The sequence below is a fragment of the Heloderma suspectum genome, chromosome 1, assembly GCF_057233095.1.
Source record: "Heloderma suspectum isolate Gila_16-S chromosome 1, 16-S_ref, whole genome shotgun sequence".
NCBI lineage: Eukaryota > Metazoa > Chordata > Lepidosauria > Squamata > Helodermatidae > Heloderma > Heloderma suspectum.
The window spans coordinates 168999770-169024010 of NC_139458.1; the positions used below are offsets into that span (position 1 = coordinate 168999770).

General features: G+C 41.6%; 1 protein-coding gene across 27 annotated transcripts in view; it reads right to left on the bottom strand.

Annotated features, from left to right (window-relative positions):
• QTMAN (queuosine-tRNA mannosyltransferase) overlaps nucleotides 1–24241 on the bottom strand; it is a 294835-nt gene that overhangs the window by 75086 nt on the left and 195508 nt on the right. For all 27 annotated transcript variants that reach the window (XM_084809878.1, XM_084809812.1, XM_084809932.1 and 24 more), the window contains one exon: nucleotides 919–1287. In XM_084809878.1, the coding sequence (XP_084666004.1) occupies nucleotides 919–1287 (369 nt within the window). The remainder of the gene's footprint in view (nucleotides 1–918; nucleotides 1288–24241) is intronic.

The window sequence follows — 24241 nt, forward strand, 5'->3', positions numbered from 1 at the left end:
GGTACCAGATGCTGCAGATCATCTGGGAGAGCTTCTGGAGTTTTAACGTGCTGGAAGTCAAATCCTCTGCAAAGGCGATTTGCCCTGCCGGTGTGGTGTACTTATTGCTTCACCTGCAAACAGTTGCTCTCAGAAAATCTGACCTACTGATCAACCCAGCATCTCTGAAATAAACAGACTATAATCTGTGGATGATGTGAACTCTAATCAGGCCACATGCAGATTAACAAACTGTGAGGAATAAAAACTAGATTAAAATGTTCGTGCCCAATACCGGAAGATTATCAGAACATTTTACCTCTTTAAATCCTAATTTATGGTGGGAGTCAAGCTAAAGTTTATATATTTGCAGTGATTATGTGGCATGGTAGGTTTTCCTCAGTTTAGAGAAGATTTTGCGATCAGGTATTTGTGTCAACAGCTTGAAAAGCAGCAGTTTTCTCAAGGGCATACTCCATTATCTCTCTCTGTATATATATGAGCTTACATATGTGCATATGTTTTAAAAATCTGGACAGGTATATAGAATGGTCCTGAATTTTTACACCTAGTCAGTCATATTAGGATAATTAAGATAATTTAAATAACACTGCATATTAAACATCATTAGTGGACTGAAATGCTTCGAAACAGAGTTCTCAGCATTTTACATAAAATTTAAATGTCATTTCTATACCTCTCACCCCCCAACCCCTCCAATTCCTTTTTTTGGACACTGAACAACTGCTATCAATTTCAGCATTTCACTATATAGACAGCTATCACAATTGATCGCTTTTGTTATCAATAAGAATACTATATTTTTTAAAAAATATATATTATGTGGAGCAAAATAACATTGTTACTAAATCCAAGTTCTAGCCAACAGCAAGTCCAAAATTGTATCGTTACAGTATTTTAATTTGGTGCTACACTTACCACCTGTGAGGCCAAACAATGTGCAAAGGTTTCTCCTGACATCCCGATCTACCTGAGACGCTGCTAAGGTCAAAAGTCAGATGTTGGCTATCTTCCCCTTGACAAGGATTTGTGCTTTTAGAAGATGCAGGCTTCTCCAGTTTCTCTAATGTTGTTAGTGGATTGTACAGTCTCCCTGGCCATGAGGAACTATGTCTGGATTGTAATTCAGAATGTCCAGGCCCACGGTCTGAGCTGCTGATGTTTAATAAACCTGTAGCTTCACCATTGTTTTCTTGGAAAGGCAGATCCATAAACTGACAAGCATCTCCATTTCCTTTAGCACCAGGTGTCTTCTCAATATGGGACAGTTTGTGTTCTGGCATAAACCTATGATAAAAAATAAATAAAATTACACTTGTTACAAATGTCACTAGTTACTAATGTCAGCTTGCAATTTGTGAGTATTATATTTTTAAGAGAAAAGGAATAACACCCATTAAAAAAAACCCAAAACCAAAATCTGCCAGTGCTTCAACATTGACTGATATTTTACAGGGCTGTGTGAATGTTGCAACTATGAAAGGGTATTGAAAAGAGAGCCACAACAAAGCAAAGGTATTCAAACTTTCATATAGGGACAATCTCCAAAGCCTTCTCATCAACCACAACTAAAAGGGCCACTTCTTATGTTATAGCTGCCATACAGAATCCACTTGAATGATTCCACAAAGTGGTGGCTCTATCATCCGAGAGCCATTTATCACACGAAAGTAAATGTGTAGATTTCACAGAAAGACCTCATTGCCAGCTCCACCAAAAATCCTGGATGTGCCAGCCAAAATGTAACTACAAGCTCAAAGATAAAACAAAGGGCAGAGAATTTTCAGGGACTCAGGGCTATGTTCTCCAGCTCAGGGTGCCTGAGGCCAGTGAATGAAGGAGGCCGAAATGCAGCAGGCAGACCTTTCCTAGTCAACAGAGCTATGACCTCTGCTTGTACACTTCAATCTCCAGCTCGCTCCAGGTCTAGACTCAGGAATGCCAACTCGTGCTTGACACAATTTACCTCATCGTGATTGCTCTTGGTTTTAAAATAGGATGTAATCACAGTAAAGCAAAAGAGCTGGAAGAGACACCCATTAACCTAATGTAAGAATTAAAGTCCCTGAAGGAGATACCCTTGAAGTGCAAGGATCTTATGGAAAACAGAGGGTTGTTTCATTGACCATCGTTCACCATAGTGGGAGGGGAACAACCTCTTGTATGGGATTGACTGGAAGTTTTTCACTGGAGCACTATCTGTTGGACCAATACACTGTGGAATGGGGTCTTAAAGAAGCATGTACCCCCCCCCCCAGCAACTGCTCATTTTTGTCTCAGAAAGTGAGAATCAGTGGAATATGGGTATAACTCAGGCAGGCAGGGACAAGGAAGATTTTCACTATTTTCCCTGAATATTTACTTCTAAACTGAATTTGAAATTATTCCCTCAAGGAGGTCAGTTTCCAGAGCCATATTTTTTTCCACTACTGAAAACAACAATGAGTGTTTGTATGTGACAACTGCAGTGGTTATGCCCACATTATGTAAATATCTTGCCCACTTGTAGCAGTGCAATGATGCATTGAGGCTATAATTGTAATGGATATCTCAGCTAAATCCAAGTATTATACAGTAGCAGTTTGAAGCATCCACTCCCAAATCAACACCCGCCATTAAGATTGTGATCACTTTTGGGCCAAGCAGACTCTGAGAATCATGTTTCTAGATGAATAAAATGAAGTAATGTCAGGCATCGGCAATCTTAAACCTAAGTCTACTGCAGCTCAGCCTAATGCCATGACCACAGAGCCATAGATCACCAGCTTCATGCCATTTTAACCAGCCACTCAGGTCAAGGAATATTCTTCCTGAATGGGCCAGTGACAGGAAGACCTATTATCATATTTCTATGGCTTGTATCTTCTGTTAGAGAAACACTGCTATGAACTGTTGCTACGGAACTAGCCTTCTCTTTGACTTTGGCTTTATTACTCCATCTACATGGGTGGGTTACTCCAGTTCTACAGTGCCTCACAGACAATCATGGCACATGATGCACACCACTCGCCCTAGCAAGCGCAGGTTTTCATGCTGTAAAACCCGCTTTCTTGCAAACTGGTTTTGTGATTGATTTTCCCATTGCAGCAGCTTCCCTGAAGTTTGGGAGTCTGTGTGACCTCAACTGGCTTCAGTGTGGGACTGAGGGAAGCAACGCTGATTTGCAGAAGGCAAAGTTGCATCATGAAAGGAAACAAAGAGAGGAGTGGGCTAAACGTGTCTACTTGGAAGTAACTCATTGCATTCTATTGCACTTCACAGGAGCAGAGAGAGGGATTGGGAGAATTCCTTTGCCTATTGTTTAGATCTCCAGACTTGTGAATGTGCGCATAACTCTAATGAGTTTAAGAGGTGATCGCCCCCAAGTGACCCTTACTGCTGCAAAGAAAGGGTGGGCACAGGGAGTAGTGGGATAAACATGTCTACTCAGAAGTAACTCATTGCCTTCAATTGCATTTCACTGACCATGGGAGGAGGGAAAGGGGCAAGCAGCAAGTGTCCACTCATTCACTGCACCGCACCTACACAGTTGATGATGTTCTTACTCACAAGACTCCGCCCACCCAACCCCCAGCTAATGCGGTTTCATCGCCATTTACCCCTTGAAAGCGGTTTAAAAAAATGCATACACTGCTTTACTGGCTCCAAATGCCATGGTAGGAACAAATTCGAATTCATTAAAATCTGGCTTTAAACAGAATCACATTATAAAACGTCTCTCTGTAGATGGGGCCCAGTTCTTGGCTGAGATCCCTGCAGTATCCCCACCTTCTGTCTCTTTCTCTAGTTTACCTGGATCACTTTAGCCTCTCTATCTTGCCAGCAACTACTCACTGCCTGCCGACTGCCACTGCCTTCCTTTAAATTAGTCTGCCTGTCAATAGCAACTTCTGTCTTCATTATTCACATGTCCCTAACTTATACTTGACTCGGTTTGCTGTGACCCATTTTCTTATACTTTATTTTTTAATAAAACCTTATGGAGCATTGCATCCCATTTTTGTTTCTATTTTATTTTCTGTACAATGATTCACATTGCTGGGACTAGAGATGTGAAGGCCTGGGAAAAAAAGGGGAGGAAATGGGGGGGATCCCCCCCCCAGGATCGTTCTTGTTTTTTTCTGAAAAACTGGAAAAATTGAATGGCTTTGGATTATGAAATATTTTCTTTTAGAATTTAAGACAAGTATTTTTATATTGTTACCCAAACTTTACTCCTCACAAAATGATTTATAAAAAGTATGTAATAGCACTTTATAGAAAGACTAGAGATGTAAAATGTCTGGAAATAATGAACCCATGGGGAAATTTTTTAAAAAATCTTCTCTGTAAGATTCCAAGCATAGTTATTTCTTTCACTCCTTATTAAAATTATTGATCTAAAGTATACTTTACTGATAGACATTTATAAGTTTCTCAACATGTGAATAGAGTCACCATTGTTCTTTCTTGACAGTAAATGTGCATTCTTGACAGCTTGGGTTTTGTTCTATACAGTCCTGTGTTTCTCATGCTGCAGCAGTCATTTAATGTAGTTCTAATCTATTCAGACAATAATTACAAATTTACTGAGTTTACTTTTTAAAGTTTTAAAATATAATGATAATTTTATGAGCAAACTAAGTCATACATAACATAACTTTAGGAACAGAAGGGCTGCTTTATGCTCCTAAAGCAGCCCTCCCAATCTGGTGCCCTCAGGATGTTTGGACTATAGTGCCCAGCTTTCCTGACCATTGGCCATGCTGACGGGACCTGAAGTCCAAAATATCTGGAAGACACCAGGCTGGGGAAGGCTGTCTTAAAGCAACAAAGTGATTTTAGATCTGTAAAGAGTGCTAATAAGCTATTGCTTATTTTTCAATTTTTGAAAATTGTTGAAAGAACACAGGGAAAAAAACTCCCACCCACCCCCATGGCCTCAAATTTTCTGGAAATTTTACATCTCCAGTTGGGACCGACCCTCCAAAGGCCTTTCTCATAAGCTGTAAAACAAACAAAAACTCAACAAACAAACAAAAACAGGCTATAAGCCACACTTTGAATTCTTGAATTTCTGTATGTATTGCCCCTGCAGTAGGCTTCGAACTCTTAATTTAAAGGTGCCAAGATAGTGATAAATCAGATCCAGGCTTACTTACAAGGAGATACATTATCGAGTACAATCAGCACACAGGTGTACCCAATGGTTGCATCAGACAGCTTCTCTGAACCATGAGCCATCGGGTAAAATGGGTCTTATACCATACATGTTAGCAGCGAGGCAGCATGACACTAGCAAGCACCCACTAGCGTTCATTCCCAGCATAGACTAGCAGTGCTTGGTTCCCAGCACAGCCACCTGCAGCTTTAAGACAAACAAACTTTGCTTCCCAGGCACATCTTGATAAGATGTGCTTGAGGCTGCCCAATTGCTCTTTGACTCATCCTGGTAAATCAAGATGCCTGTTAGGGAAAACAGCAGCCTTCTGAACCAAAGTCAGAGAGCATTATGGGGCATCTAAGCCCCTCTAAAACTACTAATAGCTTGGTTCAGGCCTCGGGCCTTACACTTTATTACCAGTTTGGGTTATATATCAGATTATCATGAGTTGGTATAGTCTCCCTTATTTTCTCATTCCCATATCTAACGTGTTTGTCTTATTAGATTGTGAGCCTTTTAAATTTTTATGGCACCTGCTACAGCAATAAAGGTAGTACAAATAAAAAGTTATGATTATCGTAATGCCAGCTGCCCTATGTTTACTCATCTGCAAGTGATGTACCAAAGGGTACTGGTCACTATGCATCTGTATGGACAATGTTTTGGGGAAACATCTATTTTCTTTCCTTTGCTACAGCACAATTCCTGTAGTCGTAATGTGGAGGATGGGAAGAAGCCTTGGTGATTTACCAAGCTTCAGTGATTATACACTGAAGGTTGAAGGATGGACAGCATTGGGGTAATAAGGGAAGAAATGAACATGAGAAGGGCTGATAATTCTGCCAGTCCAGTCTCTGCACAACCTGTGGGGAAGGACTTGATAGTGTGGAGAGAGAAAACCTTCCTGGAGTGAGAAAGGTCTTGCGTATGAGAGTAGGTGGGCAGAGACAGAGTTTTACATAGAATAGCAAACATTTTTTAAAATGTTCTCCCGCACCATTTACATTTGATTTACAAAATTAAAATAAGACAGTAAGGTAAGGTAATATTCATTAAAACCATGCCCCTTTACCCCTACCAAAACATAGCAAATTAGCCATAAAAGAGTAGGAATGTTAGAGAATTCCACCACAGACTCCAATGAGTCCGTGGCAGAACGGAGCAATCCCCCCCGCCACCCCGCAAAATTTCCCCAGGATGGACCCTTCCTGTTGTTGACCGTTTGGTCCGTCCGCTGCCCCGGTCTGCGGCCGCCATTTGCCTCCCTACCTTAGCCGTGATAGGCTACATAAGTATTTACATAGCCTATCACGGCAAAGGGTAGGGACGCAAATAGCATCCACTACACCATTTGCATCCCTGCTCTTTGCCGTGATAGGCTATGTAAATATATACGTAGCCTATCACGGCTAACGCAGGGATGTAAATGGCGGCCGCTACGGCGGCTGCCATTTGCAGCTGCAGCCTGGCAGCGGACAGACGTCCAGCAGCGTGCGGGCCTGGCAGCTCCGTGGGCTCGCTGTGGAGCAGAGCCGGCCAGGGAGGATTCTGAGGGGGAGGGACGGATTGCCTCCTCCCCCCAGCGGACGGCCCCACCCAGAACAGGGTGAGTAATCAGTACACCCCTATAAAAAAGGCAGTATGAGCCTCCCTTGGAAGGTAGTTCTATACCACTGGGGCTGCAACAGGAAAGGTCCAGCCTAGCCACTCCGCTATTAGCTCCCTACCTGGTCCCCATCATATGCAGCTAACATGTGTCATGACTGTGTCTATATAATAGGGATGTCAGAGAATTCCACACGAATTCTGACAAATCCGGTCTGCGGAATCCTCCTCGGAATGGGGCAGTCCGGTCGACCTGGACTGGAGCTCACATGGACCTTTTTTTTTTTGTCTGCCGAATGGCGGATTTTACGAAAATAATCACGAAAAGAAATCTGTAAATCAGAAATGGAAGAATGTGAATGGCTTTACCCTTTTTACGATAATAAATAGGCATTTTCCCTGTGACCCGAGGCTTTCTTTCGCTGGGGCTGAGTCGTGAAGTCCACGGAAATCCTCCATCTTTTCTGTTTATTGTCTGTGGAGGTGAGGTGAGATCAGGTGAGGTCTGGTGAGGTCAGGACAGGTCCGATGAGGTCAGGTCAGACAGGTCTGGTGAGGTCAGGTGACCGGAGGTTACGTGGGGAATCCCCGTGAAGGGCTTTACCCTTTTTACGAAAATAAATAGGCATTTTCCCTATGACCCGAGGCTTACAGACACCGACAGCAGGCACGCGAAAAGGATTTTTCAGCAGTACTTACAGAATTATTTACGTAAGTTCAGGGAGCCAGAAAAAAACACAGGGGAATCCGGGGCATGCGGATGGCGGAACGGGGCGGCCCTCAGCTCTGCGGAATCCTCATGGAGCGGAGCCACTCTTGAGGATTCTGGAGGGAGGAACGGATTCCCCCCCCCGTGGACTCCCCACCAGAACGGACGGTGGGGAATCCGTACATCCCTATCTATATATGAATGTATGAAGCTGCCTTAGCCCAAGTCAGGCCACTGGTCCATCTAGCACAGTATCATCTACTCCTACTGGAAGCAGCTGTCCAAATCTTTCCCAGCCCAGCTATCGTCATCTTGACTTTTGAACCTTGGACCTTCTGCATGAAAATCTTATGGTCTACCACTAAGCAATAAAAACAGAAGAGCACAACTCAAGAGTTCTGCTGAAGATCATAGAAAGCAGACCATTGATCCATCTAAACCAGTATGGCCTTTTCCAACTTGCAGTGGTTTTCAAAGGAATCAGGCAGAGTCTTTCCCAGTCTTGCTACCTGTGAAGGATTGCTTAGACTAATCCCAACAACCCTGAAAGGTAGGACAGGCCAAACCTGGCCACAAATCCCCACATAACCCAGTAGCCTTCCACCCTGGCCTATAGGCACTGAAATTAGCACTGAAGTTATGCAGAACACACCACACCAACTGAAAGTTGGGAAAGGGTTTATTGAAGGAAAGAAGACAACTGGGAAGGAAAGGTGGTGGGTTGTACAGGAAATTACAAGCAAGATTGCAATGAATAAAACACCCAGGAATGCTGAGAGCCTTTACATGTACCTCCCAAGCAAATTAACAAAGCTAACTAATCTACCCTGTACATACCAAAGTATGGGTCTTCCAGGGTAGTCTCCAGCTATCAACACATCCAAGAACCATCAGGGCAAAGGAAGTCAACCCGCCTCTTCCTCAGCCCCCTTTTTAAGTCCTGGCCCTAGCATCTCAGGGCAGAATTCGGGTAACCAACCAAAGCTCAGCCCTTGGGCACACACCCTCACCTCAGGAGACGCAGGATCTTCCCAACAGACACAGTTGTTATCTCTTTCCCAATTAACACGAACTGAGCTCGGTCTTGAGCAGCAGGGCTGAGGAACTGCTAGGTAACAACCAGCTCCAGGCGATTACCTTGGACGTGACAGCCCGGCCTATTCTCAAAGAAGAGAGCAGGCCTTCGCTCTTGACACTACCGAAGATCCCTTTTAAGTGGAGATGCCAGGGATTGAATCAGGTACCTTCTGTATGCAAAGCATATGCTCCACCACTGATCTACAACCCTTCCCCTGGAAGCCCCATGGAAACCAAGTAGGCTGTGCCTATTTTAGATCCTATTGTTTTTAATGGCACTTGATCCATAACCAACTTTAGTTCAGTTGGGGATATTATTGTTGTTAATGTTTTAATGTCCTTCAAATGCAACACCGTAAATAGTTATGTTATCTGCCCTAAAGGAATGATAGCTTAGAAACCTATATACCGTAAAAAATATAAATAAAAACCCGCAAATAAATAGATTGACACCATTTCTGGATGTGATGTTTGTGTGTATTCTGTGTTGCCTTCTACCTCCTTACCAAGATTCTAGTTCTTGTGTCTGGTTATGCAGTGGTTCACTTCAAGCTATTTTCCAGGTTTTAGTCTTCATAAATCCATTGTGTCATTATGGGACTTTCACTTATTAGATACGATGCCACCAATGTCTCAGTGAAAACAGTGAGAAAATATCTTTTACACCTGAAAAGCCCATGTACAATCAGGACCGTGCTATCTATTTGCATTGCACACATAGTATTAATCACCCTGACAGTTTTTTAAGAAGATATTTTAGAATGCCATTTCACTAAATTATTTTTAAAACAAGATTTATTTCATGATACAACGAAGTATAAATATTATCTGCATTAACTTGGCATTGCTTTGGCACGAAGTAGTTTTATATATCTTATTAGCAATAGCACAGATACATGAAAGCATGGATGCAGAGAGCCACAAAAAACCAAAGTAGTATTCGTGTAAAATATTTTATATATATATATATATTTGGATTAGATGGTAATTAGCTGTAAGTTGGTTTAGACGGTTGAGCTTTCACTATACATCATTATGTCTAACACACACTATATATTTTGCAATATCTAGAAGAAAAAGCAGTCTATCACAAATCACATACAGTACAACCTCTGTTGTCAAATTGACAGGAACAATGCAGTAGACAACCTATTTCCCAACTGCTACTTACAATGCTTTAATGTATCAACAGAAATTCAAAACTAAAAGTGGACTAATCTTTTATTAATTACTTATTATTAACATCTGTGTACCACCTTAGCTGCTAAAAAGCCACAAAATGCAACAGTTTAAAACCATAAAAACCCTGCGACCATAAAGACAAGAACAGTAAACCCGTAGAAACATTAAAATCTACAAATTTTTTAAATTGAAAAGATGTGTCTTTACACCCTTTCTAATGGCCAAGAGAATGCAGGCCCATCGTAGTTCTTGAGGGAGCACATTCCATAGTTGAGAGAAACACATAGCTTTTCTCAGAAAACCTATCTTATTGAAAGTGTGCAGACATTTAACTTACTAGAAAAATCTCAAAACATATTAGAAGAGCCCTTTTCACATGATTCCCGTGTGAAGGCTGAATGCACATGGGTGAGGATAAGTGGAATTATGGCAGCAACACTGACTTCATTCATTTGAAGGTTAGAACAGAGCGTGCTCTCATGTAACTGGAGGGCTCTATTGACGTCACTGGGAATCCTGAGAAAGCAGGACTCCAGATTGCACAGAGATACAGATTTACATGGTTAGGCACTGTTTTAATGAACCATAGGTCAGGAGTGGGACCTGTCAGTGTGATCCCAACTCCCCTCCCCCATAGCTGTTCATCTATCATCTGAAAAGGGCTAAGGAAGCCCTTTCATAACCCTATACCTAATGCCTAAAATTCACATCACAACAACCAGCAATGACAGTTTGCAATCTGATTTCAATGTGGCATCTGAGGTTGCTTCAAAATTACAAAGAAAACAAGTTAAGCAATAAGCAAGTATGGTTTTCATTTCTCTCCCTGCTTCTAGTGTCAAACCTGATGCTATATAAAAAATGAGGAAATCAGACAGAAGTTGGTTAGGTTTCAGGTCCACTTCTATACCAGCTGTGGCCAAATAAGTATACTGATCCTGGATGGATGGATGGATGGTTTTCCTTACTACTTCATAGTATGTGATCTAGCTCTTATTCTTATCCACAGATATGTGTTGACCTCAGGGTTGGAATCTGGGGAAAGGTGGGCTGGCCTACCTAGTTATTTTGAAAAGTAAGCCCAACCTACCTAGTAATTATCTTGGGGTGCCGTTATTTAACGTTTTACTTGAGTGAGGTTAACAGAAAAAACAACAAAAATAGAAAATTAAATTTCTTTAGTGTATTCCATCAATAAAATGGATAGTTTTTCTAAGAAAAATGTACCCATTTTACAAATGCTTAATTCCTTGATATTGTACTACATATATGTATGCTATATGTTTTGTGACTGGATGAGTAGTCTGTGGATGAACATTATGTGCTCAATATACAATCATTTCAAGGTTTCAAAGGTAGTGTGAGATAGCTTACAATTTAATAAATAAAACGTACATTGTTAGGAGCAATGGTCTTATGTTTTCTTTCATGACCTATTACAGTAACACACCATTACCAAAGTAGGATTAGAAAGGGTGCCCTTCACTCTCAGACTCACTAATTAAAATGTAGCCTCATCAGTTACAGTTGACTCTCACTATTATGGCTCATGACCTTAATAAAAAGGTAGACAAAAATTAGTATAAATTGTAATATAACATGTGATATCTGATGCACCAAGGTTTTCTTCCAGAGGACCATTGTACTTCCCTTTTAGTCAGAATGAGCAACACCTCCATTGCTACATGGTAGAAGTATGGGCTGTGGGGAAAGCCTTAGTCAGTCAATGATAGCCCATGGTCCTTGTGTTACCTATCCCTTTTGTAAAGTCATTGAATTAGTACAGGTCATTCCTATTTCTAATACCAAAAAGCTCTATTGGAAAAGTAAGGTAAAGCATTTGATCAGAACCTGACTGGTTCCTCTGCGATATAATATTCCTGGTTAAAATGTTTACAAATATAACAAAAAAATAAGCCTTGAGAGTACCACAGATATAATAAATAGCTTGTCAGCTTGGTGCATTTGACTGTAAATGCTTTGTTGAAACACTTCAGCAAAAATAACTAATTCTTGACTACATAATAGAAATCTCTTAACATGCTAAAAGTCACTATAAATGTCAGCCTGAATGTTTGACATTTAATCTGCCAGATTTGCCATTCTTTCTAGCTTGTAGAATATGCATTCACTGCACTGAAAACAGCCGTGCCAACACACCTATGCACATTAATTTGCAGCAGAGACGTGCAGCTTGCACTGTTTGCGCAGAAGATGTCATCATGTCCTTTTGTACATGTTTATTCACAACACCTCATTTGGCCTAATGGAAAATTACTTATGAGAATCAGTATTCTTCATTGGCACTGACAGTCAACTCATACACCATTTTATTAAAAACACCACCAAAAGAAGAATGGAAAGATACTGATGTCATTGTCAAATTAATAAAAAACACATTAGAAACACTGGCTAGAGGGCTGTTTTGGGTTAGATCAAATTATTAAAGAAGCAGCCCTGGACTATGTGCTGCACAGGATATTTTGAAAAGCAATTTTTCATAAACAAAACATATAAAAATATGAGAGCTGGAAGAAATATCTTTTATATGTATAACTTTCAAACTTCATAGAGATTGACTCTATAAACCCAGAGCTGTTCTGAAAGAATAAAACAAAAAATCAGCAACTTGCCAATACATCTTTGCTTTGTAAACATCTGTGGAAAGGCCATCTAAAATAATGTGTTCAGGTAGAGATCTTAAGAAAAGGTAACATAATTCTTACTCTGAACCTCACATTGACTCCAAAAAGTCATTCCTGAACTGCTGTGGGGTATTCCAAAGATTCAGTTTACAGAGACAAATCTCACTACAAAGTGATTCAGCTAATCTCATTGGGGAGAGAGACAATCTCCCTAAAGATGCTTATGTTTGTTAAATCTCTACTTATTTGACTACCATAATGGCTTTTTAAGGTGATTTTGTCCATGTTTTCCTCAACATATTGCAGAATTTCTTTCTCACTGTACACTTGGATGACTTCATAGAATCATAGGGTTGGAAGGGGCCTACAAGACCATCAAGTCCAACCCCCTGCTCAATGAGGAGGCCTGATTCCCAGGCGGTCTCTCATCCAAGTACTAACCAGGGCTGACCCTGCTTAGCTTCTGAGATCAGACTACTGCACACCACTAGATATGTAGGACAGCTCTAGCCACTCCCTGCTGCAAATGATGTTGATGGGATATTTGTGAAAGATTTCTGTAGAAAACTGTAGAAAGGCGGAAAACAAAATTTTTTTTAGAGTACAAGTGCTTTACAGTTCTTATCATATGAGACTTCACAACAACCCTGTGAGGAAACTCAGGATGAGGGGCAGTGGTTTGCTCAATGCCATTCAGTCAGGTTCAAGAGTGAGTCATTGATTAAAAACTCAGGTGCAATGTCCAAACACAACATCTGCTGCTTTGTATTTTTGACTCATATTTAGTATCCATTTACTGTCCTAAATCCATGACTTCACACACCTTTCTCCTTGGTTCTGCTCATTTGCTTGCATTACTGATTTATGCACCAAAATTGAATGGGCAATCATCATCAGATATGCTAATACTGATTTGACTCTTCCCATGCTCATGGAGCTGGAAACAAAACCACACAAGGAAGGGGTATCAGCAGACTTGGAGTAACACCCATTTTTGCAGATAAGACAAAAAATATAGAGAAAAATGCTAAGAATGCCAAAAATACATACATATATACATACATACATACATACATACCCTAAAGCCCCCATTGTAATTCAGTGGCAAGGACTGTTGACTGACTGAGTGGGGGAGAAACTAAGACAACCGGATGGGAGGGAGGCATAGAACAGAATGATTGAAACAGGAGAACAGTGACACTAGGTCATTTCCTGAGAAGCTATTTTTAAATGATTCAGTGGATGGAAGAGAGCTGGCCATGGATCTCAATGGAGAAAGTAAAGGATTTAATGAAACTTGACTTGGGAATAAGTGTGCTCCCCTCCACCCCAACACACACCATCAAAGGTAACTGTAACTCAGTTCTTACTTAGCGTGAATTTTTTTTAAAAAAACATGCTGGTGCAAATTCAAAAGGAAATGCAATTTTGTTGTTGTTTAGTCGTTAAGTCGTGTCTGACTCTTCGTGACCCCATGGACCATAACACACCAGGCCTTCCTGTCCTCCGCTCTCTCCCGGAGTGTGCTCAAGTTCATATTCATTGCATCGGTGATGCTATCTAGCCATCTCATCCTCTGTCGTCCCCTTCTCCTTTTGCCTTCAGTCTTTCCCAGCATCAGTGACTTTTCCAGTGACTTTTCTCTTCACATTTGGTGGCCAAACTATTTGAGCTTCAGCTTCAGGATCTGTCCTTCTAATGAGCAGTCAGGGTTGATTTCCTTTAGAATTGACTGATTTGACCTCCTTGCAGTTCAGGGGACTCATAAGAGTCTTCTCCAGCACCACAGTTCAAAAGCATCAATTCTTCGGCGCTCAGCCTTTCTTATAGTTTAGCTCTCACAGCCATATGTTGCTACTGGGGAAAACCATAGCTTTGATTAGATGGACCTTTGTCGGCAAGGTGATGTCTCTGCTTCTTACTGTGCTGTCTAGGTTTCCCATAGCTTTCCACCCAAGGAGCAAGCGTCTTTTAATTTCATGGCTACAGTCACCGTCTGCGGTGATCTTGGAGCCCAAGAAAATAAAATCTGTCACTGCTTCCATTTCTTCCCCTTCTGTATGCCAGGAAGTGATGGGGCCAGATGCCATGATCTTCGTTTTTATAATGTTGAATTTCAAACCAGCTTTTGCACTCTCCACTTTCACCCTCAACAAGAGGCTCTTTAGATCCTCTTTACTTTCTGCCATTAGAGTGGTATCGTCTGCGTATCTGAGCTTGTTGATAATTCTCCTGGCAGTCTTAATTCCGACCTGTGATTCATCCACCCTGGCGTTTCTCATGATGTACTCTGCATATAAGTTAAACAAGCAGGGCGACAATATGCAGCCTTGTCGTTCTCCTTTCCCAATTTTGAACCACTCGGTTATTCCATGTCTGGTTCTTACTGTTGCTTCTTGACCCTCGTACAGGAGACAGGTAAGGTGGTCTGGTACTCCCATCTCTTTAAGAAGTTGCCAGAGTTTGTTGTGATCCACACAATCAAAGGCTTTACTGCAGTCAATGAAGCAGAAATAGACGTTTTTCTGGAATTCTCTTGCTTTCTCCATGATCCAGCGAATGTTGGCGATTTGATCTCTAGTTCCTCTGCCTCTTTGGAACCCAGCTTGTAGTTCCAGTAGTTCTCGGTTCACATAGTGCTGAAGCCTAGCTTGTAGGATTTTGAGCATCACCTTGCTGGCATGTGAAATGAGTGCAATTGTACGGTAGTTTGAACACTCTTTGGCATTGCCCTTCTTTGGAACTGGAATGTAAACTGACCTTTTCCAGTCTTGTGGCCACTGTTGACTGTTCCAAATTTGTTGGCATATTGAGTGCAGCACTTTAACAGCATCGTCTTTTAGGATTTTAAATAGCTCAGCTGGAATACTGCCATCTCCGCTAGCTTTGTTGTTAGTAATGCTTCCTAAGGCCCACTTGACTTCACTCTCGAGGATGTGTGGCTCAAGTTCAGTGACCGCACTAGCACGGCTATCAGGGACATTAAGGTCTTTCCTGTAGAGTTCTTCTGTGTATTCTTTCCACCTCTGCTTAATCTCATCTGCTTCTTTTAGGTCCCTGCCTTCTTTGTCCTTTATCATGCCCGTCTTTGCACAAAACGTTCCCTTGAGATCTCCGATTTTCTTGAAAAGATCTCTAGTCTTTCCCATTCTATTGTTTTCCTCAATTTCTTTGCATTGTTCATTTAAGAAGGCCTTCTTGTCTTTCCTTGCTATTCTCTGGAACTCTGCATTCAGTTGGATATATCGTCCCCTTTCTCCCTTCCTTTTCATTTCCCTTCTTTCCTCAGCTATTTGTAAAGCCTCATCAGACAGCCACTTTGCTTTTTTGCATTTCTTTTTCTTTGGGATGGATTGAGTTGCTGCCTCTTGATAGGGATGGCGGAGAATTTCTCCCCGAAACTTCGGGGGGCCGAGCGCCAATGTGTTCGGCCCCCCGAACAAGTTTCGGGGAGAAATTCTCCGCACCCCCCCCGCCCCCCGCACCCCCCCGGATGGGACTTACCTTTGCCGAATGTCCCTCCCGGCGGCGGGTCCGGCCGGCGGTTCGGCGGGTGTTCGTGCGAGGCGGGAGCGGCAGCCGCCATTCCAATGAAAGAAAAAAAACAAAACGCCCCCGTGATAGGCTACGTGACGATTAACGTAGCCTATCACGGCTAGATCTGCAAAGTCAGCCGTGATAGGCTACGTTAATCGTCACGTAGCCTATCACGGGTGACTTAAAAAAAAAAAAAGAAAGCGTGTACGCTAATGGCGGCCCCCATAGGGAGCCGCCATTCGCGTTCCTTATTTGGTCGCTGTAGTCTACGTAAAGATTTACGTAGACTACAGCAACCAAATAAGGAACGGGAATGGCGGCTCTCTATGGGGGCCACCATTATCCGTACGCGCTTTTTTTTTTTAAAGTCACCCGTGATAGGCTACGTGACGATTAACGTAGCCTATCACGGCTGACTTTGCAGATCTAGCCGTGATAGGCTACGTTAATCGTCACGTAGCCTATCACGGGGGCGTTTTTTTTTTTAAAAAAAAACTTTGGAGTTTGCGGCCGGGCGAGGCGGGAAGCCTCCTCCCCGGCCTGAATTTCGGCCGGGCGAGGCGGGAAGCCTCCCCCCCCGGCCTGAACTTCGCGGGGGGAGCAGCGAAGCGCCTCCCCCCCACTGCGAACAAGCTTTGACAACAGGTAAGTGACTTTCGTCCACCCCTACCTCCTGAACAATGTTACGGACCTCCGTCCATAGTTCCTCAGGCACTCTATCAGATCTAATCCCTTAAATATATTCTTCACCTCCACTGTATATTCATAAGGGATATGATTTAGGTCATACCTGAATGGTTTAGTGGTTTTCCCTATGTTCTTCAATTTAGAGACTGGGAAGGGCTGTTACTGAGTCACAGTGACTTATGATATTATGACAGCCCTACAGTGTAGTTCACACTGAATACTGCAATACTGAATACTGCAGGTCAGGCTCTGAGTCGTTTACAACAACCCTGCAGTGTTGGCCAGGGGTATTAGGCCCTCTACTGCATGTTGGGGTTGAGCTGAAGCTGAGAGGAGTTCAATACACAATAACCCCATTGTGTAGTCCATATGATATCTCTATTGCAGCTGGGAGAGCTGTGCTGAGAGAGTGTAGCTTGGAGCAGCCCTGCAATATTGTTCACTGTTAACATTGCAGGGCAAAGGTTAATATTGCAGGCCAACTTAAATGGTCCCCCCTGACCAATTCCCAAGCTAAATCAGGCACTTAATTGCACAGAGAAGCTTCATACTCCACTGACTTGCATGCAGACTAGTTGCGCTTTTTAAATGTTCAAAACTTCAAAAATAAATAAAAATTTGCACATGAAGTAAGATCCAAGTTAGAGGAGGGGCTCCTGAATAATGCTAACTTCTATTTTTTTCAACCCTGTCAGTCAGAGGCTTAGGTAACATGCACATGTCCGGGATACACTGCAACATTTTGTTGTGGCGCCCTGCTTGTATGTACCAATACAATTAGCCATGTGTTGGTCCTTATGAAGCCAAAACAGCAGCATCAACAGATAAGGAGATATCAACAGGCTTGGGTGAGCTCCAAGCTTTGTAGAAGTACAAAAACGTTGTAGGAAAATCCCAAGTGGGGCAGCAGGAACCCAAACAGCCCAATGAGGACTGAGCATGCTCAGTGGTCACGCAATCTGGGCTGACTGTTGGAGAAGGCAAAAACAAAACAGCAAAACAAAACCCAGAAAATGGGGGAGGGGGGAATGGAAAGGAGTATCCTGGAAGAGGGCATGACTGACTGGCTGGAACCATAAACAGGGGCACTCCATACTGCAACATTTTGTTGCAGGCCCCACTTCTTTCAATAATTGTACATATAGGAATGGAGATTTTGTCATTATTAAAAGGCACAGAGGCCATCCTTGGGCCAGAAGCTGCCTGCAGTAATCTTTGATTCCCCAATGTTGAAGAATTTGGGGGTGGGGGGTGGAGATATTTCTCACTCAGTAGCTCATCGCTAGGCTACCTTCCCAGCCAGTATACTGCTGGCTATGGATCTGGGTACCTGAGTAGCCATGACTATAGAGGTTATTGTTGTGGGTAGACTGATCCAAGATCCAATTACATTCTGGCCTTCTAAAAGATCCCCATCACATTTCCTGGCACTTTGTCATATGATTTGCCCAAACCGTTATCGCTAATTAACTCAGATGATAAAAAAAAACCTCTGTTGCTTATGTGCTCAATAGTGACCAGTTTTATTCAATATTTGTAACAAATGAAGAGTGAAGAAAGCAGCAGATGGAATGAGCAAGGAAAAGAGAAGAAATTAGAAAGTGAAATGATGATAATAAAGAGGGTTGTCTAAAAAAGGAAAAGACAAACTCTTTTAGACTCAACTGAGGAAGGGCAACTAGGCATCTGACTTAAGGTAAGGTAGCAGACATCCTAATTTTTAAAAGAGTTATACGTATAGATTTAATATATATATATATATATATATATATATATATGGAAAGAAAGAAAGAAAGAAAGAAAGAAAGAAAGAAAGAAAGAAAGGGACTTTTAACATTAGAGAGCTTTCCCCAATATTTTGCTGGAGAACTCTTATTTTTCTGGATTTAGGATTCAAAAGCTCCAGCAAATTTCATTTTATTTCCTCAGCCTTTCCTGCTCTTCGCAATCCTCTTGCCAATCCGATTTCATTCTCAATCAACTGCACTTTCAACATCTTCCTAGTGCTCATCTCCTCTGGGCTGTAATTCCTAGACCTCAATGGAATGGGGAGGGGCAGAAAACATCATGTAAGAGTCCACCAAGTATTCTGCTTGAAAGCAGTTTGTGGGTAGACCTAAAGATTCTGGACCTCTGGTGTGTGTGTTTTCAAGCTGCTCAAGACACTCTGTAAAACTGAAATGCTTTGTTTTGCTCATCTGATAAGGCGTCTGAGTATAACATTCATTCAGCCCTTCTTCTGAGAAGCAGACAGCATGGAAATAGGACTAGCTGAAAAGCAAATCTGCCACAGAATTAAGCAAAGGAGGGAGGACAAGACAGAAGCTACTCCCAAAATAAACACAAAGTTCACAGATGTGTGCATTCCGGGCTCTGATTCCTTTCTGTGTGTTTTTTTCCTAGTTCCACACCCTTCTAGCCAAAACCATTTTAATCTATTCTGTACTTGTGGGATTATTACTGACTTAATACCAATTCGTTACATAACATATTTACCCCTGAATGGCCAACAAAAGGCTTTGTACAAACCCCTTCAATCTGAGTTGTTTTAAAGCTTTTATTCATATTCCTTTTCTAATTTTCTAAAATCTGAATAGGTTAAAAAAAATGCAGAGTATTTATGTTGACTGAACGATGAGGTGAATGAACTATTGATTTTACAAAATGCCATGTGTGTTTAGGAGTGTATATAATTTTGATCTTTGAAGTTGAAGGTGAACAAATAACTGCAACAGAAAGTCACAATGAAACCTTTGTCTTTTGTAGGGCTGTGCAGGAAATGTGAATATTTTCATGATTGTATGTACTATTTAGGCAGCTTGTATACTGATGAAACCATTTACTTTAATACTAGTATAATGCGTATAATGTCGCATAAGTTAAATGTTGTCAATCCTGCAACAATTATGCTGCAACATTTAAGCTGCAATCATAAGTACATTTACTACAGAGCAGGCCCCATTGAAAACTGTGGGACTTACTTCCAAGTAAACATGCATAGGATTGTGCTGTTTGAGACAAAATAATAGTTAATATTACACTGGAAACCTAATTTGCTCACAATACCTGACAGAAGTTTAGAACATACTGCTTTATGTATACTAACTGAAGAGGCTCAGTTGAAGTGCAGAAAGGTTTAATCTTGCATACTTTTGAGAACTGTGTAAGATTGCATCAAAATCTGCAAATATTCACCGGTATTAAAACCCTTGCTACAGCACCCACCAACGCAGGTCTAGGGTGTTGACTTAGAAAATACAGATTTCATTTAAAGCAGCTGAACAGAAAAGGTGGAACAGAACAAGAAATGGATGCATGTTTGGAGGGGGGGAAATGACACTTCACCTTTAAATCACCTAGATCTTCTGTTCCTTCCCTGCATCCTATTATTAAACTGCCACCACCAAAGCATGTAATTTCCTGGTTGGAGGAATTCCTTCTAATCAGGATTTTTAGAATCAGTGTCCCCCTTAAATGTGCTCTTTCGGTAAATACACAATGCAGAAGGGAATGCTATCATAACACTTCAATAGTTAAGTGACTTTATGAGAAAAATACTTCCAAATGTTTCCTAAACCCCTCCAAACCGCACCAAAGAACATTATCGTAATATTATGTTTCCCCATGGTCTCCAGTATTTAAGCTTGCCATTATTGAAATGATACTTGGATGAAAAACGTAAGTTTATGCAATGTATAAGTTTTTCCTAAAAGAAAGTCTTGCTTTAAAAGTTGTTAGCTATACTTAGATGTCAGATACATGGCTTTCTTAATAACCTTTCTTTATTAATTGGCCAACCAGTACTCTGCACATTTAGGTTGTTACATGGGACATATGCAAGCTGTACCTATTTTAAATCTGAGCAAGAGCCATGTGATCCCACTCAGAGAGAGAAACTGAAAACAATAACTGTCTTAGATGATTACATCTCAGATTACAAATAGATATTCATATTTCTTGTAGGGTATACACAATCCAAATAAACTGTATACCATATTTCGATAACACAATCCAGCATCTCTAGCATCAAAGGGTTCGTTTCTGTTAGATTTTAATGTGAATCAGGGTTGTAATGTTTTCTGTAAGCATAAGCTAACCATTTCAACGATTTTGCCAGCAAGCTGCTTTTTTGGCAGATTATTGGCAGTAGATACTGGCAACAAGCTAGTGCAGCTAAAACCCTGCTTATACATTACAGGTAAATAATGATTTTAATAAATTTATGTGAAATGTTCCACATGGTCACATCTGTTTTTGATAGCTCAATCCCCCGTGCAGATGCAAATCCTTTTGTGTGCTTCTCAAGAAAACACATAGTTCACCTTAATTATTTTAACACCTCCTCAGGTATCCAGCATAGCAATGAAGCAGAGTAATACTATGCATAGCTCTGCTAAAGGGAACAGTAACACGAGCTAATTAAGTTACAAGAAGAATATAAAGAAGAACAGACAGACAAACAAACATACACATGCATGCGCATGCGTGCGTGCACGCACACACACACACACACACACACACACCAAAATGTACCAACCATCCACGTAGTATGGATACAGCCAGGTCGCTGCAGAAATGTGTGTGTCAGATGACAGTAAACTGAGAAAATCATCAGGGACAATTTGACCCTTAATACTAAATGCCAGGACAGAAAACAATACTTACAGCAGAACCCTATACATCCCACTGATTTCACCAAGACTTACTCCGAAGTAAAGTCTTAAGATCTAGGGCTCACAGTACTAATTTCATGGTACTTTGGATCCTGGCCAAGGTCCTTATGTGTATAAAGTTGGGCCTGGGCCAAAAAGCCTGCTTTAGTTTTGCCCAGGGTCTTTGTAATCCTCTTGGTGGCCTTGCATACGGCATTCTTGTACTACATGAAACTCAGAGATATCGTTTTAATTTATTTCCATCACAAGGTAATATACATTTGTGGCTCTAGCCTTGGCTTCTGACAGCAAAATCCCAGGATACTTGCCTGGAAAAAGGTTACAATGTCAGTGCATTACATGAGATGAATGAGTACTGGGACAAGAGTAAGAGATGAGGGTGAAATGAAATAAGCACCATTCAGTTTGAACAGGGTCACAGCCACCAAGATATCTGCAGTGTTGTTCTTTAAACCACACTGGGCTAAGTACAATGTAGGCACCCCAGATGAGGGTCCAGCTCTAAATATAACTCACACTGGAATTTCCCTACACCCAAGTATATCCCGGTGCTGTAGCAAGATTAGCATACTTGAATGCAGGACGCTTCATCACAATTGTACGCGCTTACAGCTAGCACTCAGGAAGCTAACTTAAGGTCCTCCATGGCTCTCAGGACAATAAGCATGTGAGTAGGTCACACAGTGAACTTCATGGGTCAGTGGGGACTAAACTCAAGTCAAGTTCCAATACCCTATTATAAATAAATACTATGCAACACTGATTCTGCTTATCTACTACTACGACTTACTGATATGACTATAAACTCTGCTCAGATATATTCATCACAGTGAACATATAGTCAATTTACTGATGTATTTTTAATTACTTGTTTAGTAGGTTGAGTAAAACCTGGGATATATGTGCATAAAACAAACTACAGTGTTTCCAAAATAAAACTACCAAACAGTTTTGCTGGTTTAAAACTTAGCAATCTCCTCTCCCCACTAAAAGAAAAAAGATTTATCAACAAGAGTTTTTAAAGTTTGTTTTTCAAAAGATAAACCACTGTTTCAGGCCTGATGTTTGCTCATTGGTCTGTTTGTGGGGGGAACCTTGGCAAGTTAGTACCTCAAATAACAATAAAGTAGCTCCACCTTTTCCCAAAAGATTCCTGATACACAGGATAACCATAGTGCTGGTTATCCCAACGGTACTGTGGATTAATTGCCCATTTAGCAACAACATCAATGGCAGCAACAACAATAAAATGCAAGTCAACAATAGCCATATTTTACATCCTTTTTTTTTGCCCTACCTGAAGGTTACTTCATGCTTTATTGATTGATTTGAATCTCACCTTTTGACCCTCAAGGCGGCTTACATAAATAAATACAATACAACATTGGAGCTCCTTTTTAACCCTCTCCCGCCCCGCCCACTCCAGTATGTGGCATTGCATTGGGCAGTATATTCTTCCTGCTCCTTACCTGACCCTCAGGACTGGAAGTCCCTTTACTGCCCAAGGGAAAAGAGGGAGGAGCCAAGAGCAGCATTTTTTTTCCGCAATGGTAAGCTTCAGAGTTGATATATTTTTGGCCACACTTACATTTAAAGTAAATAAATGAATGGAAGATGGAATGCACGTGCCGGTGCAAATTTAATGGCATTTTGAATGTATAACATAATGCCGGGGAAGTCAGAAACCTCATGGCCTGAGGATGGGATCTAGCCTACTGAGCTACCTGGAACTATGTACACTTAGGCCTCATATCACTTTTCTGGATATGTAACTTCATCCACTACAATTCGCAAGCTGTAGAAAGCCTCTGGATTGTCTAGGACTGGTATAAACACTTGGAGCCTGGCCTTCTATCCTTGCCTAGTCAACACAGCATGCTTGTTGCGCTTCAGGATCCAGTTTCTACCTTAATCTTCAGCAACTGACTTGAGGGACCGCACACTGAAAAACATTTTTTCCAAGTCAGAGTATGTGCATGTCTGCCATGGCTTACGCCCCTAACATGCCCCTTTCTACTGCTAGATAGAAACAGTGGTTTTAAGAATAACAATACAAGAGGCTCATGCAGGTATCCTTCTTTTGTGTTTGAACACCATGCGGGAGGGAAGAACAAGTGCGAGCACCTCAATCACCGCCATCCCCGTCACCCTCGAGTCCTTGCTTTCTCTTAGCTCCACCTCTTTCCAGATAATCTGGTATTTGACCCATCCCAAGTAACAATGATGGCTTGTCACCATTAGGGCTGATGGGGCAAAGGGCAGAGCAGCTAACAATAGGAGAAGCCAAGGGAGCAACCCATTGCACAGAAATGAGAAACTGAGATAAATTAACTTTGAGATCATGTTGCTTGCACAGTAAAGGGGTGGGGAGATTTGCACATCTGCACACAAAAGCAGTGTCTTCAATCCACAGCAGCAATCCCATTGCTCAGAAAAGTGAAAGCAGAGGATTTGGAGGGGGGCAGATCCACACAGCAACACACAAAAGCAATATTTTGAATCAACAGTAGCAACTCATAGCACAGAAAAGGAAAACTGAGGCAGATTAATTTTGAGATCACACCTGCAAAACAGAGGGAGAGACCCACTTGGCAATACTAAAGCACTCCTCTGAACCCATGTTTCTCCAAGGGAGATAAAAAAAAAAAAACTTTAAAAAGAGAGAGGTACTCACGGGCTCCTTCACCTACCCAGACATCAATATTTGCACAAACACAAAGTAAAAAGACAAAGCATCCAGCACCTGCTGGATGGATGGCTGCAGGGCTTTCCCGCAGCTATCTTGATTCCAAAGTCAGTACGTCACATTCTCTCTCTCTCTCTCTCTCTCTCTCACACACACACACACACACACAGAGTCATTCACTCTCTCCCACTGTCACTCTCAACTCAATTATCAAGGATGGAAGAGGCCAAGACTCACTGCTCAGTCAATACTCTGCTCTCCCATATTCTGGTGCCTTGGGCCCCAAATACAAGACCA